General features: G+C 39.1%; 1 protein-coding gene across 1 annotated transcript in view; it reads left to right on the top strand.

Moving 5' to 3' along the window:
* Window positions 1-16,466, top strand: part of LOC124262360 — an 80,395-nt gene extending 63,929 nt beyond the window's left edge. The window contains exons 3-7 of the mRNA XM_046696846.1: window positions 4,618-4,953; window positions 11,184-11,558; window positions 12,285-12,482; window positions 13,063-13,144; window positions 14,062-16,466. Coding sequence (XP_046552802.1) covers window positions 4,618-4,953; window positions 11,184-11,558; window positions 12,285-12,482; window positions 13,063-13,144; window positions 14,062-14,923 — 1,853 coding nt within the window. The 3' untranslated portion in view covers window positions 14,924-16,466. The remainder of the gene's footprint in view (window positions 1-4,617; window positions 4,954-11,183; window positions 11,559-12,284; window positions 12,483-13,062; window positions 13,145-14,061) is intronic.

Genomic DNA, 16,466 nt, shown 5'->3' with positions numbered 1-16,466 from the left:
GCTGAGTGCGGCATTTAACAACAAATAAACAAACTGAAGGTGATTGTATGTCTACAGTCGGTTACTGGGGCTGTGAGGCTTTCTGTAAATCTACTGTCCATTGCTGTGCTTGATATTGGGTGGTTGAATATCTACTGTAAGAATATTGTGCAGCTGTTGCGAAGAGGGGGGATGAACTGAAATATGTTCATACGGATCTGCTGTATGTTTATGAACAAACAATGCCAATGTCCGGCAATTGAAATGAAGTCATGTGGGTTTTCGGGTAAGCATCATGTTGTGTGAGGGTCTTGTCATGGTAGGATCAAGTGGGGTGGGGTTGGGCAGGATTGGGTGGGTTCATGGAGATACTGTATATATGTGCAAAGATTTTCTAGTGGTTTGAATTATGTTTGGCTATGTGGAAACAAAATGTATTCGTGCACATTTCCCACTGCAGTAAGGACAGACTGAGTCCATATACAGGCCAGATAGCTTTCACACAAATTAAGGATGTACCTCACCCAGTTTGTCAAAACTGACATGCGAGGTTGAGCAGCATTATAATCTGCGCTTACATCTAACATGAAGAAAGACTTTCTGATTATCCTCACAGCAATTATCAGATTGTAAACGACACACCAGGCCAGTCTGTCAATCTTCCTCTGAATCTGACAACCATAATTAAGTTTTTGCCTTGTGGAAATGTTACTGTATGAAGATATTTACACCCAGAGTGGCCAACTTGATTACTTCGGTGACTAATGCCGATAAAGTCAGCCACTGCAACCTCCACGCAGGCTAATAAAGTTTTATGTCTGTACACAGAGTGATTTGTGGGATATTGGTAAATTACAAAATAATATCATTCTGATTTCTCCATGGCTTATGAAAATCTCTCTTTATGGTTTGTGAGATGACTATGTTGACCTTTCTGAATAACACATGGTCTGCTTTTTAAACAGTACATAATTAGTTGTGTTAATGCTTACCTGGGTGTTTTCCTTGATTGGCAGCAATTCCTGCCTGCACAGAGTTGGAACACTTGTTTAAGATGTGAAAGCAAAACATGCCTGAGGGTATGAAGTAGACTTGCACAAGTCTTTAAGGTAATAATTAATAGTTTAAATGAACATTCTGAAAAAAATAAATAACAGACTGGGGTCCTAAAACTTGTACTGTCCTCTTAACTAGACTTGCCCCTTTAACGGATAGAATTACTGTACATCCATGGGCTCAGCATTCAGTAAAGGCTTGGAGCAAGGCTAGGTACGAAGCATCATGTATGTGTGTGTGTTATGAAGCAACACTTGCAAGTGGTATAAATCAGCATGAGTGTGATATGAAGCATTATCATGAATGCTATGAGGCACTGAGTGATGTGAAACATCACTTACAGACACCTGTAGGCCAGGATGTGTTTGGTAAGAAACATCACTTGCTATCAACAGTTATGTCAACCCTTATGTTCGTGTTGATGTTGGTGCCCAGCCACAACTGCCATGGAGGTGCATGAACATGTCAGTATCACATGTTACTGTTGACTGCTGTCAGAAGCAGTCAGCTTTTGACATCGCAGATAAGTTTAAAGATAATGGACCCCTTGTAGACATCAAGTTTATTATCAGCTCATCATTCATTTGGTGTATTTAAGTTGGATGTTGACCAGATGAAAGATTCATTTTGAGCTACCCAAGGATGGTCAAGGACACACTGGATAGTAAACAGGTGCAGAACAATAATAGATGACTAGAAACAATACTCTTCTACATGAAACTGATGAATAAAATTACAATAACAAGAGGAGTAAAAGATGGATAGACTTTGGAGTTTTATTGAGGTCAGAAAGTTTACCAGATATATGTTAATAAAGTAAGATAGATGGATCAAGTTAATTATGTCTTGTCAAAAATGTAGGGCAGATTGATACAGTTTCTATGTACCATGGAGACCATGGTTAAAATTAAGTGTTCCAGCTGAGGCAGCTCCCTCAGAGGATCTCGAGGTGGAGAGTTAGTGGACTAACCAGTTGAAAGTGTGGGAGCTGCCATGGGACGGAGAAGAGAAGCAGTGAAAAGATCAATATATATCTACTTCCAGGCTGACTCCCACCAGAGACCCACTTGTTGCTCTCAAATGCCTCGACCTCAATTTTCTTGGAGTCTGGCTTTCTGTGTCTGGCATGATGTCTGTAGCCTGCTCCAATACTGAGGACATTTCAAACTCAGTATATCCTATCAACAGCCCAAGACATTATAAGAGCGCCACAACAAGTGTTTATAGTTACTGTAACCTCAAATTATCACAAGATCAATGACGAAAACAATGTCTCATTTCATGCTCACATTACAGAACAATAAATGTCTGTATCCTGATGATAATTACCATTGATCAGCAATAAATCCTGGCCATAAGAAACAGACCACCTGGTTGCACCATGCCACTCAGTTCAACCTTCCCAAACACAAGTCACAGGGTGCTGTAGGTGCTGGTAGTGTTATAAGGTGCTTCAAATAGAGTGCAATGATGTCCTCAGCTGGCAATATAAGATGGTACATGGTGCAAACAATGAGAATAACCCTTACTTTCGTAAGCAACTTACCTCTGTCATAATCATCTATCTCCAGTTAAGGCTTTTCTCCCACATTGCCACATGACAAAATAATAAAATACTGTTAAAATATATTTCAAAGTCAATTTCTTTGTGTGTGACTAAACAATAATTTTATGGACCCGAACTTAAACACAAATACATCCTCAAACCCAAACAAAAAATCAGCAATTTATCTGCCACATAGCATGCAAAGTTGTCTGCTAAGGTAAGAGACTCCATAAAGCGAATGAAAAACATCAGCAGCATACACACAATCCCTACCGTATATATTAGCAGTGAAAATATGTTTGTGTTCTGCTGATTTTCATATGATGCTTGGTTGTGTAGAACTCCAGTGCATGGCACCAGAGACCATGTAATAGATTATCTGGTCTCTGATGGCGCCATTTTGTGTGTTGATATGGTGCAATTGTTACAACACAAACTTCTGTTCATTTTAAGCTAGATGAACAGAGTTTATTTCTGGTAATTTAATCACCAATTACTAAGTTTTGATTTACTGGGCTAAGTTTTGTTTAACTATAAGCATGTTTATTCAAGTCTCCAACACATGCCTTTTCTAACACTTGGTAGACGAAAAGCATATTTGTTAATTCCTACAGCAGGCATGGATTAACTGAACAATATGGACACTGATCAATGTATAGGTTAACTCTGACAACAAACATTGCAGGACTGAACAATATCAAGTCTACAAGGTGTACAAGGCTAAGCCCATGGATGTATAGTAATTCTATCCTTTAAGAGGCAAGTCTAGATAAGTGGACAGTACAAGTATGCCAGTCTGTTAGAGGGATATTTATTGATTTTTTTTAGAAATTAACCATTAATTATTATATTAGAGACTTGTGCAAGTCTAGGTGTACATAAATACCACAAGGTAAAGGTCCATACACTCTATACCACATTTCACATGTGGGGATGGAACCAAATCTTCAGCATGATGAGCTCTGTAGAGCAGAATAAGTAAAGAAGTTAAACATTGTTAAACATGTGATTGATGGAAGAAGATTATCCTATTTTCAGCCAAATCAACAATAAAGTCCACTAATAACTAGATGTGGACACTCAACACGTCACCGCGTAGAAGCGAATTATCAATATGAGGATTCATCTGCAGTTCCAGCTGATTGTGTAGTGTCTGCTGCATGTCAGGCTGCAGTCCGTCAAATGTCATCCTGCTTCCATTGTCCGATGGGCATCTATCTGAATAAAGCAGCTGATAATAGTGACAGAGTCCCGCAATTGCCCTGATTTGTCTGGAATGCACATTACCCTGACTTCCTCAAGACGCTGGCTAATCACATTATCATCTCTCTGTAGTGCACCACGCTTCAGAAGGCTGGTGTTGGGGATGGGAGGCCATCACACCATCATCAGGATGAGGAATATTCATATATTCCTACAAATGTCTAGATGGAACAAACATTCTTCATACTTACATGCTAAGTTACTGTGGTTAAGATAGCTATGATTTCACCCATATTCATTCAGTGGAAGAGAAGATCAATAGAGATCACTGCTGAATGTAAGCGATAACTGAATGGTATCCTTTCATAGAATTTAAGAGTTGTTTCGGTAACTGTTACACTGGTGTCTCACAAGACCAATATAGACAGAAGTATTCAAAGTTAATTCAATACTGTAGTCCAGAGTCGGTGGAGCAGTCTAGACAGTATTTAAAGTTTTATCCAATACTGATATTTAGTAGACCAGTTTATACAGTAGCTATAATTTAATCCATTATTGATATCCAGTTGAAAAGATCAGACGGTGGTATTCTAACACTTTCCCCTCATTAAACATACTTATTGTCATTGTACTATGAAATGAGTGAGTGAGTGAGTGAGTGAGTGAGCGAGTGGTAGCACCACTTTAAACAGTTAAATCACAGCTTGATGTGTTTGGATAGCCCAAAGAGAGGAAGGTATTCTAACATTATTGAGCACTGACCATTTTGGTGATACCCAATTCATGAATCTGTTGCTTACAATGTTTAACTATTTCCAAAACCTATTTTGCAGTGCGTGGCGAGGGCAGACAGAACATCTACGCCAGTGGTTGTAATGAGCAGGAACTGAAGCTGGACTGTGGAGCAGGACACCGTATAGCCATCAAACGCTTGTTCTTCGGTGTGAAGCTGGATCCAGCCTGTGTGGGACAGCGCCGCACCCGGCGTGACTGCTGCTCCGCGTCACACACAGACTGCATTGTGAACAGGGAACAGTCCTACCTGGACATCAACACCCAGTGTTCTGGCTATCCTGCCTGCAAGTTTACGGTCAGAAAGGTCACCACTGGTGGACAGTGTCTGAAGAAGACCACTGACTTTATGACCATCATCTATGACTGCATAGCAGGTGAGCCAACACTTCAGCATTTTACCATTTTAGTTGGAACTCTGGCACAACATAAATTCATCATCATCATGATGATGGGTAACTTAAATCTACCCTTCCGCTACCAAATAGCTGGAATATTGCTGAGTGCGGCATTAAACAACAAACCAACAACAAATAAATCTACTTTAACATCAGGTGTGCTAAATCAAGGAACTATGGCAAATCATTCCAGGTGAGCTTAAAAAGTAACTACCATACGTCACAGTGCCAATTTATACCTGTCAAAGGGGTACATGAAGTATGTGATCTAGAGTACCAGTTGTCAGACCAGTCCCCCCAAAAGCACCAATCCCTAAATATGACATATGTTACTATACATAAAAGTATAGTACACTCAAACACCAATCAGACTGAGTGAGTATGGTTTTACACCGCTTTAAGCAATATTCCAGCAATATCATGGCGGGGACACCAGAAGCGGGCTTCGCACACTGTACCCATGTGGGGAATCGAACCTGGGTCTTCATCGGATGAGCAAACGCTTTAACCATTAGGCCACCCCATCGCCCCTAACACCATTCAGAACAATATAAGTTGTTCACTGGTCTTGAAGGGGACATGGGCTGATGTACCCTCGATGTTTCTTTATGTTCCCCTCGCCCTTCGGGCTCAGGGCGAGGGGAACATAAAGAAACATCAAGGGTACATCAACCCATGGGCCCTGAGGGACCAGTGAACAACGTATTTATCTTACCGAACACCTCAATGGTAATTTTGAACTGTTTGAAGCAAGGGCATCGGATCATAGAGGACAAGACGAAAAGAAAAACAAATTTATAGTTATCTCCCTTCCATCTATTTGCATTCGCAAAACATCAGCGGGGTACATTGAAAATAATAGAAGAGCGCTCAGCCAATCAGAAAACAACATTTATGTGCGAGGCAAGATAATGTGTGATAGTTATGCCAGCAAGCAGTATGTAAGTTTAATTAACAAGCAGCTGATGCATGTGTTACATTGTATACACAGGGGAGATAAACCAACCACTATCATGCAGCAATATAGGTGAGTTTTAAATCAACTATGATTCAGAATACCAGGTGAGCTGAAACAAGCAACTATTGTATTAGAGATGTTAAATCAAACCACCTTGTACTGAAGTACTTGTTATGAGGAGGGGCACCTCATAATTATTCACTAAAGTATGTAAACATGTTAATAATCACATCCACGTGTGACAGGTGAGAATTTTACAATTTGATCATAAATGAGATGATTGTAAATATTCATTATCACAACCAGATGATGTTACAAACTGAAGGAGAGGTAAACTACTTCTAAACATGCAAACAACAGCTTCACTCCACATTCTATAGACTACTTAAGCAGTCAAGTTTAATTTTACTTCAGCTCATTTTCCAAGATTTAACCAAAGAATGTGTCCTCATTAAACTAATAATCTTGCTCAGAATTAATCCCTTACTGTTCCTCATGACCTCAATGCCTTGAAGAGCATAAAGTTCCCAGAGTTTCAGAAACAGACTTTCACAAAGTGAAGCTATAACTGTCTGTATGGAGCAATGAAGAGATAGCTCAGCTTGTGCTGACATCAGTGCCATCTTTGATGTTCCCTGAACATATGGTTGAGGATGACCTCCTATAAACAAATGGTGCTACTTTACACCTGTACAATGTATGTTATGTACACAGACACAAGGTTAAGTCAGCAGCAGCAGTCTACACCATCTACAGGAGGCATCCATACACATCCAACAATTGTCTTGCGAGGAAGGAGTGCTTGTGATAGCAATGTGATTAGTTGCCAAGGGTCAGACAACAAACACCAAAAGTTGTTGCTCAGAATTTCCTCAATGCAAACAAGTTGTAACATTGTTGAAAGATCACAGTATCATAAACATAGGCAGTGATAAGATACACCCCAGAGTAGGACAAAGTGGAGGTGATATGATAAACCTGACTTGAACAAGGTAGTGATTAGATCAGCCACAGTGTGGAGTTTTGTAGCAGTTGTTAGAAAGTAGGGGCGGTGGGGTAGCCTAGTGGTTAAAGCGTTTGCTCGTCACGCTGAAGCCCATTTCTGGTGTCCCCCACCGTGATATTGCTGGAATATTGCTAAAAGCGGCGTAAAAACATACTCACTCACTGTTAGAATAGTCACAGTGAGTGAGTTTAGTTTTATGCCACTTTCAGTAATATTCCAGTAACATCACAGCAGGGGAACACCAGAAATGGGCTTCACAAATTGTGCCCATGTGGGGAATTGAACCCAGGTCTTTGGCATGATGAGCGAACGCCTTAACCATTAGGCTACCCCACCGCCCCTAGAACAGTCACAGTGTTCAATGGAGTAGTGGCTGTAGGACAGCAACAGTGTTCAAAAGATAGCAGTCATACAACAATCTTAGCAGTTAAAGTAGAATAGGTCAGGTTAATCATTGTATGATTGGTTGGTTGTTGTTTAACATGGCACTCAGCAACATTCCAGCTATATGGCGGCGGTCTGTAAATAATCCAGTCTGGACCAGGCAATCCAGTGATCAACATCATGAGCATCATTCTATGCAGTTGGGATACGATGACATGTGTCAACCAAGTCAGCGAGCCTGACCTCTTGATCCCCTTAGTCGCAACAAGCATGAGTTACTGAAGACCAATTCTAACCCAGATCTTCACAGGTATAATCAAAGTATGAAACAAAATATCTAGGTCTTGACTAGCCTTGTTTAAGAATACAAGGTTTCATTCATATAACTTCAATAGTTTCAGAGAAATCTTGTTTTTGTTTCGTTTGGCATGCTCAGAGTTGAAAAGCATAGAACAAGGGCCATAACTCTGTCAAAAATTTACATTAGATACCAATGGAAACTCATTTTAGGTTGTGACCAGTACCATCATTGTATTCAATTTCATTTCTTTGATTAAAACAGTTTTTGAGAAAACTTGCCCCAATTTCAAACAGATGACAATATAGCAGTAGTAAATATCAGAATGGCCACAGTTTTCAAGAACCTAGCTATAGAAGTAGTCGGATAAGCCAGTGTCAGATAATGTTGACTTCTCTGAGTTTATCAATATGGCATTAGAACCATCCCTGTGTACAACAAAGATTCTGACGCCAGTGTGTATCAAATACTTTGTCACTTAAATAAATAGCAAACATCATGATGATATGAAGCATGTACGGTAATCAGAAACAACATGATACCTCAAAGCCTGTTGGCTGAATGACCAGTTTTTTATTCACCACCCACAAAGGCAACCCCACAACATCTGTGGATTTGCTCCTATTTCCCCAATAACCTCAATTGGGATATGTGAAGTATGTAGTATACTCACTGGTCATGAAAAATTTATATACCACACATTTATATGTAATGATTACAGTAGGTCTTATTATGGTTGAAAGGATTAAAAGAAATCCCTTCCTACCATATTTTAAAATTAAATGTAATCACAACCCTATGTATTTTCGTCAGCTTTCACACAGTGCCTTAGAACCCTACCTTGTTTACAATACTTAACACAGGCTTATTAGATAAATTAGGTGTGTGAAATCGTAAGTTTCTCTCAACATAAGGACTGTATTTTCACCAAGCTGTCATGTTATTGTACCTACGTCACAGCAGCAGGAATCAATAAACAACTTCCTACTTCCGTTTCCCAGACCAAATCAACTAATTTCAAGGGAAATGAAAATGAATAAGAAATCAAATTATCCTTGACAGGGTTGTCAGACTTTCATTCACCGTGTTAACAGTTATCATCTCAATCAAACCACATTAAAATAATGACAGCATTCAAAACACTGAATTTCATTTACAAATTATTCATGTAAACTTCCTGTTATTTACACAATTATTTTGAAAGCACTGAACCAGATTGCTACGAGGTAATATCATCTCCAGATAAGAGACATGCAAGGTAGTAAGAGTTAATTCCCTTGGGCTACAGAAATATTCTGCAACTGATGTCAGACAGAACCTATTAACATCCAGCCTGTGACAAAAACTTTCAACCAGCCCAAACTTGCCTTTAGGCATAATGTTCAGCTTATTTAGTTAAAGAAAAACTAGACTGTCATTACCTGAGCTTATAAGACAGAATGACGCTTGACTTGAATTTCAGACCAGTTTTTAAACAGCTGATTTAACACACATGGAAAGAATGTATTTCGGCAGCAATATCAAAACACAAACTCTTTTTGAACTCTTGTACAAATACACAATTCATTAAATTTATAACATATGTTTTTTAAAATACAATTAAAATTATAAATGCTGTTGCAACTGTTCTGCATTTCATAAATCCTAAGGTTGGGCCAGTCTACTGAGGCGCTGAGTTGTTTCTGTTGGCCATGCCAGACACCTGTGGTTGTGTGTTTGAATCCCCTTTCCATCTGATTATGTTTGACAGCACCTTACCTGTAATTGTTGGTTCCCCAAATTAGTAAATATGTAATCCCTGAATCACCTTGGGCTTTCCTTCCACACTGAGATGAAAAGCTGTGATATAACTGGAATACCGCTAAAAGCAGCCTTAAAATCTGACACATTAAGTCATAAAACATTTGCATAATAATTGACTCACAAGAAGTAAGAAAACTCAGAGAAAATATCACAGAGGCTGGATTTTAATCCAATGGAATGAATCAGTCATGTTGTATTAGCTGTATTAATCATGAACTGCCAACTGGAACAGAGGTTTGGTTTTATAGTTTTAGGGCGACGTGGGCCAATAAGAACTGGAACAGACAATGAAACAAGAGTTACTTCCCTTGTACAACAGGAATATTTCACTATCTGTTTACCATCATATTAAAGTTCACATGCAACCAAAAAAACAAACATAATTAAAACACAATTATTACTTATTCACGACATATAGTATACATTGCTCATTATTTGAAAAAGACAAATAAACAAAATAATAAGCGTACAATCGCAAATCAAAAGTGCAATATTTTGTACTTGGGTTTACTTCCCTCGAAACGGAGCACCCGGGAGACTGAACCCAGGCAGAGCGGGTGGGTGTTCACTCAAGTGTAAATACATGCTCATTTTTTCTGCATTTGTGTTTGATCCAATCAACAAATACTGAGTTGTCAACTACTTACTGCGTGGCTGGAAACTGTCGTTCGTCCAAGTACAAAGCAGGACTTGAAACCTTTCAATCTGAGTTTGCACTGGTTTCCGTCCGATCCAGTCATCCGAGAAAAATGGATGCAGTTTGTTTGCAACCTACAGACAATAACATGTCATGTGTACAAGTATCACACCTGCATGTCTGTGTAATTACATAATATGACAGAGACAGAACTCAGGAACACGAGCCACAAATCAATGTATTTTGTTTATGGTGTATAGCCTGATACGTTTCAAGTTCAAATTGCATGTGGTCAATGATTGAAGTTGTGTATTGCATATTGTCATTAGCAGACAGGCAGGCAGACACATAGGTGTCAATAAAACAGACATTTTGTCTGTGACAGAGACTGCTTATCACAATCAACATATTTTTCTATGTTTCCATAGACATGTATTAAAACATTTCAGTTTTCAAGCTGAGCAATTTTTAAAACAGAAATTAGTATTTCTAATGCTACACTTTCTTGAAAACTTGGTTTGCAAATCTGCCAACCCCCCAAAAAGCAAGATATGAAAACATATGAGAAAAAGTATGGGACCAGTGTATTTTTATTACTGCAGACCAAAGATGCTTGTAATCACAAGATACATCTTATGTTCTCCAACTTCGACCACAGCAATAATCCTTGCACGCATCACTTGCTGTGGGCGCAGCGCAGCACAGCTGTTGAAACCACTTTTCACCCCAGCGCTGGGGTGAAATTAGTGAATCGTTTTTTTCCAACTTTATAAGTTGAATTTGTATTTTTGATAATTTGTTACTGTAATCCCATCCGAAAGGTAGCAGAATCTGCAAAGTTGTGTTTTGCGTTGCATGTGACCTTTAACTGTCTGTTTAGTGAGTTCTGCCAGTGACCATTTCACATTTAATATCTGCACATGTAGCAGTTTCATATTAGATAAGCAAGTGCAACAATTCTAAGGCTATACAACTTCTTTTTAACAAGACATTTTGGTTTAGGTCTACACTGTTATCAAGCAAGTAAGATGTATAGCCACTGAATTATCTCCCTTGTTCATCATTCAACCTCCAGATGTTATTTGAAGAAGTACTGATCACAGTTTTTCAATCACTGTTGCAGATGTTGATATTGCGAGTTTCTGCTCTGATACACATAAGCGAGGGAAGGAGTTGTACATAGCTAACAAAGAATACCCAGCGTCTATCCGCGGCAACAAACATAGATGTTCCTGCCTAGCCACGACAGAGCAGTCCCGCGGCATCAGCCTCCACTCCATTGACATTCTCATTGCCATGTCAGAGTATGGAGGCCGAACCTGTACTGAGCTCATCAAGATTGAAGACAGTTTCAATTATAAGAAGCAGATCACTTGTGGCCACCGAGGACTGTATGGCTTCCGAGCTCTGTATGAACGGTCCACACGGAATGTCACCATCAGCTTGGAGAGCCACAGCCAAGATCGTGGAACTGCTTACGTGTGGTTCCAGATTAAAGGTAAATAGGAGAAAAGGTTTTATACTGTACACAGGCAATACATTTTTTCTTTAGATATAGTAGATGTAAAGTAGACTAACTGTTTCTGTTTGGACCTACACTTAGTTTCAACATAATTTCTTTCTGAACTTTAGTTCCAAAACTATTTTTGTAAGATTTAACCTATATCAACCATGCCAAATTTCTTTTTTCTTCCTGTATTTGCCTCTTTACAATCACACCATCAACAAGCAAGGGAAGCCATTATTCTACAAGTACCTCATTAAATACAAAGCCCTACTGGACCAGACAATCCAGTGATCAACAGTATGAGCATTGATCTGTGCAATTGGGAACCGATGACGTGTCAACCAAGTCAGCGAGTCTGACCTCCCGATCCCATTAGTCACCTCTTACGACAACCATGGGTTACTGAAGATCAATATTCTAACCCGGATCTTCATGGGTACATTTATATAATAGTACAAAATAGACTGGATAAACTAGAATGGAAGATGGAATAATGCAGAGCCTTAGATGACTCCAATCTGAGAGTTTGAATAATTATGTTGAGGATTGGTCATCTCCTGCATGTCATCTAATATAGCTGCCGATCAGTAAAAATAGGTACTCCATCCTGTCATTAAATTAAGTAGACCTGTTGATAAAAAAAAGGATCTTTTATTTCTTGTTATCAAAAAGAACTGTTGATCAGAGTAGCTATATTTTCTTTCTTTCTTCTTCTAGCTGAACAATCAAAAGACTTTGTGAACGTGTATTGTGGGGAGGCACTCAGACGCCTCCTTGCCAAGCCATACCAAGATGCTGAATCAAGGGATCGAACTAAAGCTGAAGGTTCTAATGAAAAGCTGAGCACTGTCACACCTCGCTGGCCTGAAAATGAATCACCTTCAGCAGCCATATTCCCTCTTACATCTGACATGGGTGAGTCAAACTATCACAATCCCAACAGTAGATATCTGTTTCATTTTCCATTTCTATACTTGACATGTGTTTTTAACTTACCCATTTGTGTCAGTTTACAATAACATAATCTTTTATTCTCCTTTGAAATTAAAATACCAAGGAGATCCAATGTTACACAGATAATAAAAGCTTGGGGTCTTTAAAACATGTTCACAGAAATCTGTTCCCATTTTCGTTTTAACCAATACATGCAATGGAATGCCAAGGTACGACATGTATCAGATCGTCACCTGTGTACCATATATTACCGTAGATAAGCCGAATTTTGAGGACAAAAAGCAGTCTGTAGAAGGGGGTCGGCTTATCAATGAGATATAATTTCACGAAAGTATTTTTCAGTTCGTCAGTACGATCTTACATGTTAGCGGTACACCTGCCTGGAACAGCACTGGAAGTTTACAACGATTACAGCCACTTTGTTATAAATGATCAATAAAATACATATTAAAGTATTGAGTTTCATTTTATATTAATTAAATATTAAATTTATTAAGTTTTGTACCTACCTATTTATCACCAGGCTGTCATTGTGTTTTAGCTGCCATTGTTGGAGGAATCGTGGCTGCATCGTTTGTTATCTTCGCCATCCTCATCATCTCCATCGCTGTACACTGCCGGAGGTAATGGTTTGCATACACGTAGTATTTTATGCCATATTGTTTATTCTTTAATGTCACACTCAGTAATATTCCTGCTACATACGGGTGGTCTGTAAATATCTGAGTCCAGACAATCAGAGATTGGTATCATGGGCATCAATCCATGTAATTGATAATGACACATAACTAACTAATCGAGTCTGCCATACCAAAAGATTTAATCACCTATTACAACAAGCACAGGTCGTGGGGAAATCTGATCTTACCAAACTTTCAAAGACAGAGACACAAATGTTGAATACTGAACAATATGGATTATGTAGTTGTTTATTCAAGTACACAAGTATACAGTTACCTTGCTTATAGAGACACATTACAATTCTTACAATAGAATAACTGTAGATCTTTATTGGCCGGAGTCACCTCCCATGCCAGAATTCATGCTAATCTGACCAGGAGCAATTCATGCTTTATTTCCATATTTTACCTGCATGGTGATTGGTCAGATCATCTGGTGCATTGTGTATGAAATATGATGAATACATCTTTATTAAAAAAAAAGCCTAAAATTATAAAATAATAATTCACATTTAACATATTTAGAATCATATAATTCAAACCTCCAGTTTTATTTCTTAAAGATGTAAAGTGGTCTTGTATTTAATTGGAACTCACAGGTTTTAAAAGCATTCCTCCATTCCATTAATTCAAAATATTTATTGTAAACATCGCTTTCATTGTCACATGTGACGATCATTATCCATTTCAACATAATTCTATATTAGAGTTCTCTTTGGCTGGAACTTTTGACTACATTATATGTTTTTGAGAGGCCCTATTTATTATTAACATAGCACACCAATCATGTTGCTTCCATTAAATCTGAGTATGCACCCCACATTGTTGTAGAGATGGTCATTATGGTATTTCTGCTGTAGGATGCGTCGAGCGAAGGAACCAGTGAAGCGAGTGGAGATGTACCCTGCCATGAGTCCGACGCCATCGCTGGATGTTGCATCCTACTGTCGCTATGACTACGATGATGACCACTACTGCTCAATCAGTCGGAGTCCATTGAAGGTATCTTCCCAGTATGACTACAACCCAAATAAGAATGTGGTACTGGGATCAGACGAATTTAACAAACCTGAAGAGGATGAAGATGAAGATCTTCCTGCCCCTCCTCCCCCTTACAATGGCAGTCCAGACGGACACCAAACAGAACCCCTCATGAGTGTTCCTCCTCGTGATTACCTCACTCTGCGAGAAGAGATTGACAGTGCTGCTGGAAACCGCACTTTAACTCAACCTCCAAACTACTATGCTGTCATCAATAAGAAAGGCAATAAAAGTCCACCACCAAAAACACGCAGCAAGAGTGTCACATTCTCTCAGCCTGTAGCAATGGTAACACCACTTCCATCAGGTTCAGATGAGTCTGTCATTGACCGAGAAGGAAATGAGAAAAATGAAGAGTTTCCACCACCAATACTCGACTCTCCAACCAAACCAGAGACCATCCAAATACCCCGGTACGATGGAGGGCAACCTCTGGACTCACCTGCAAGACCACTGTCCACATTCCGTAGTCCTGACGAAGAGATGAAGCTGAACAACCAGTTTGATCTGCCTCCTCCTCCTCCAGAAGACTACGACGTGGACAACACATGTCAGGCACAGTATGACAACATCCCCTACTACAGCGCCCAGGAGAAGTCGGTCTGGTTGCCACCTCACAACTATGCACCCAATGCTGTGCCAAATGGGAAAGTGAGAAACATCTATGAAACAGGAGTCTGAGAATCTCGGTCAGATCTATCATGTGTGCCATCTGTGAGACACAGGCAGGGAGTAATGAGTACCGGGATAAACACAAACTGTGTCAGCACCTCTCAACATCTCAACACCAGGCAGTGGTAGAGCAAACAGTTTCATTTGCCACAAAGGCGAGCAGCAAGAAAAATCTGCAAGTTCTTAACTTTAATCACCATTTTCATCAGAAGGTCAAACAAACTTGGTACTTTTGACAAGTACATTGTACATGCTACATAAACTGTGGTGAATCACAAAACAATTCGTGGAAATCAGTATTTATGTTTACTGATACATGTCAGAATGTGACACCTTGTCAGACTGAAACATCCGACTACAGCTTGTTACCTACTAATGGCCATTTTACATAACGTTACTGTTCAGTAACTGAGGCTGGACATACCTTCTAACCTGTAGTGGTGCATACAAGAAAAATAGTACTGTCAATATTGTACTGGGCAACAATGTTGGATATGTGAAATCAGTCTAATGAAACTGAGACTATTACAATGTTGTACGTGTAGGTTCAGATGTGTGTACATTTAGTACAGTAATGTGTATAAATTGTGTTTGGAACTGTCATATTTATTCTACTGAGGAGACCAAATATGATGGACATGCTCTAAATGTACATATTTGGGAGCAGATCTGATGTGTTCATTTGTTAGTGCTCCATGTCAGAGCATCACAGTCCTGGCTACAGGAGAACTCATTACAAAACTCACTTGGTAAAATTTACAGCAAGCACAAAAAATTGGAATAGAATTCTGCTCAACAAATTAAAGATTCTTCAACTTTGAACTATTTTCACAAGCTCATGAAATGGTGGCCAGTATCTTCTTCACCTTGTTTGTGCCATGAGCATCTTGGAGGGTTACAGTGTTAACTTCGTCTGCATCATTCAAGATGGTTCATGGCGCTGATCATTAGTTCAAACCATTTTAGTCATCATATTTTGATGAGTAATATATAGATTATACTGCCATGAATGATAACTACTGATATCCTGCTGACTGCTGCTGGATTATGTGCAATATAAGGGAATGGATTCTGCTTTCTGAGGAACAATGTGCAATATACAAGAGTACAATGTATGTATTCGTTGATGAAATCTACAATGCAGTTACACTGTAGCATTGCTGAAGACGATACCTCTAGAACAATTGGGCAATATACACTGTGTGTCCGATCTGTTCACATACTATATATATACATGGTTATAACACACAATGTAGCACAGATACAGGAACCATAGATGACACTTTTATGTCATAGTATCAGGACAAAATGCTTGTTTGTATTCCTAGCAACATCTGCCAGGCCATATTATCTGGTCATATAGTATGAGTGTTAGAAAACCATTGAGTAATCACTGAGTATACATGTTACAATACTGACGTGTGATCAGTATGTCAGACTCCATTGAAATTCATTACGATAGTCACTATTCTCCATGATATTCATCCACAGATTTGTTATATTTCATTGAACATACTTCTTCCTATATCTGCAATATACCTCTTTGTAGACA

This window comes from Haliotis rubra, unplaced genomic scaffold, assembly GCF_003918875.1.
Source record: "Haliotis rubra isolate DU_JTF1 unplaced genomic scaffold, ASM391887v1 Scf832, whole genome shotgun sequence".
In the NCBI taxonomy this organism is placed as follows: domain Eukaryota; kingdom Metazoa; phylum Mollusca; class Gastropoda; order Lepetellida; family Haliotidae; genus Haliotis; species Haliotis rubra.
Note: the sequence above shows the minus strand (reverse complement) of the source record. Positions and strands in the feature narration are given on the sequence as shown.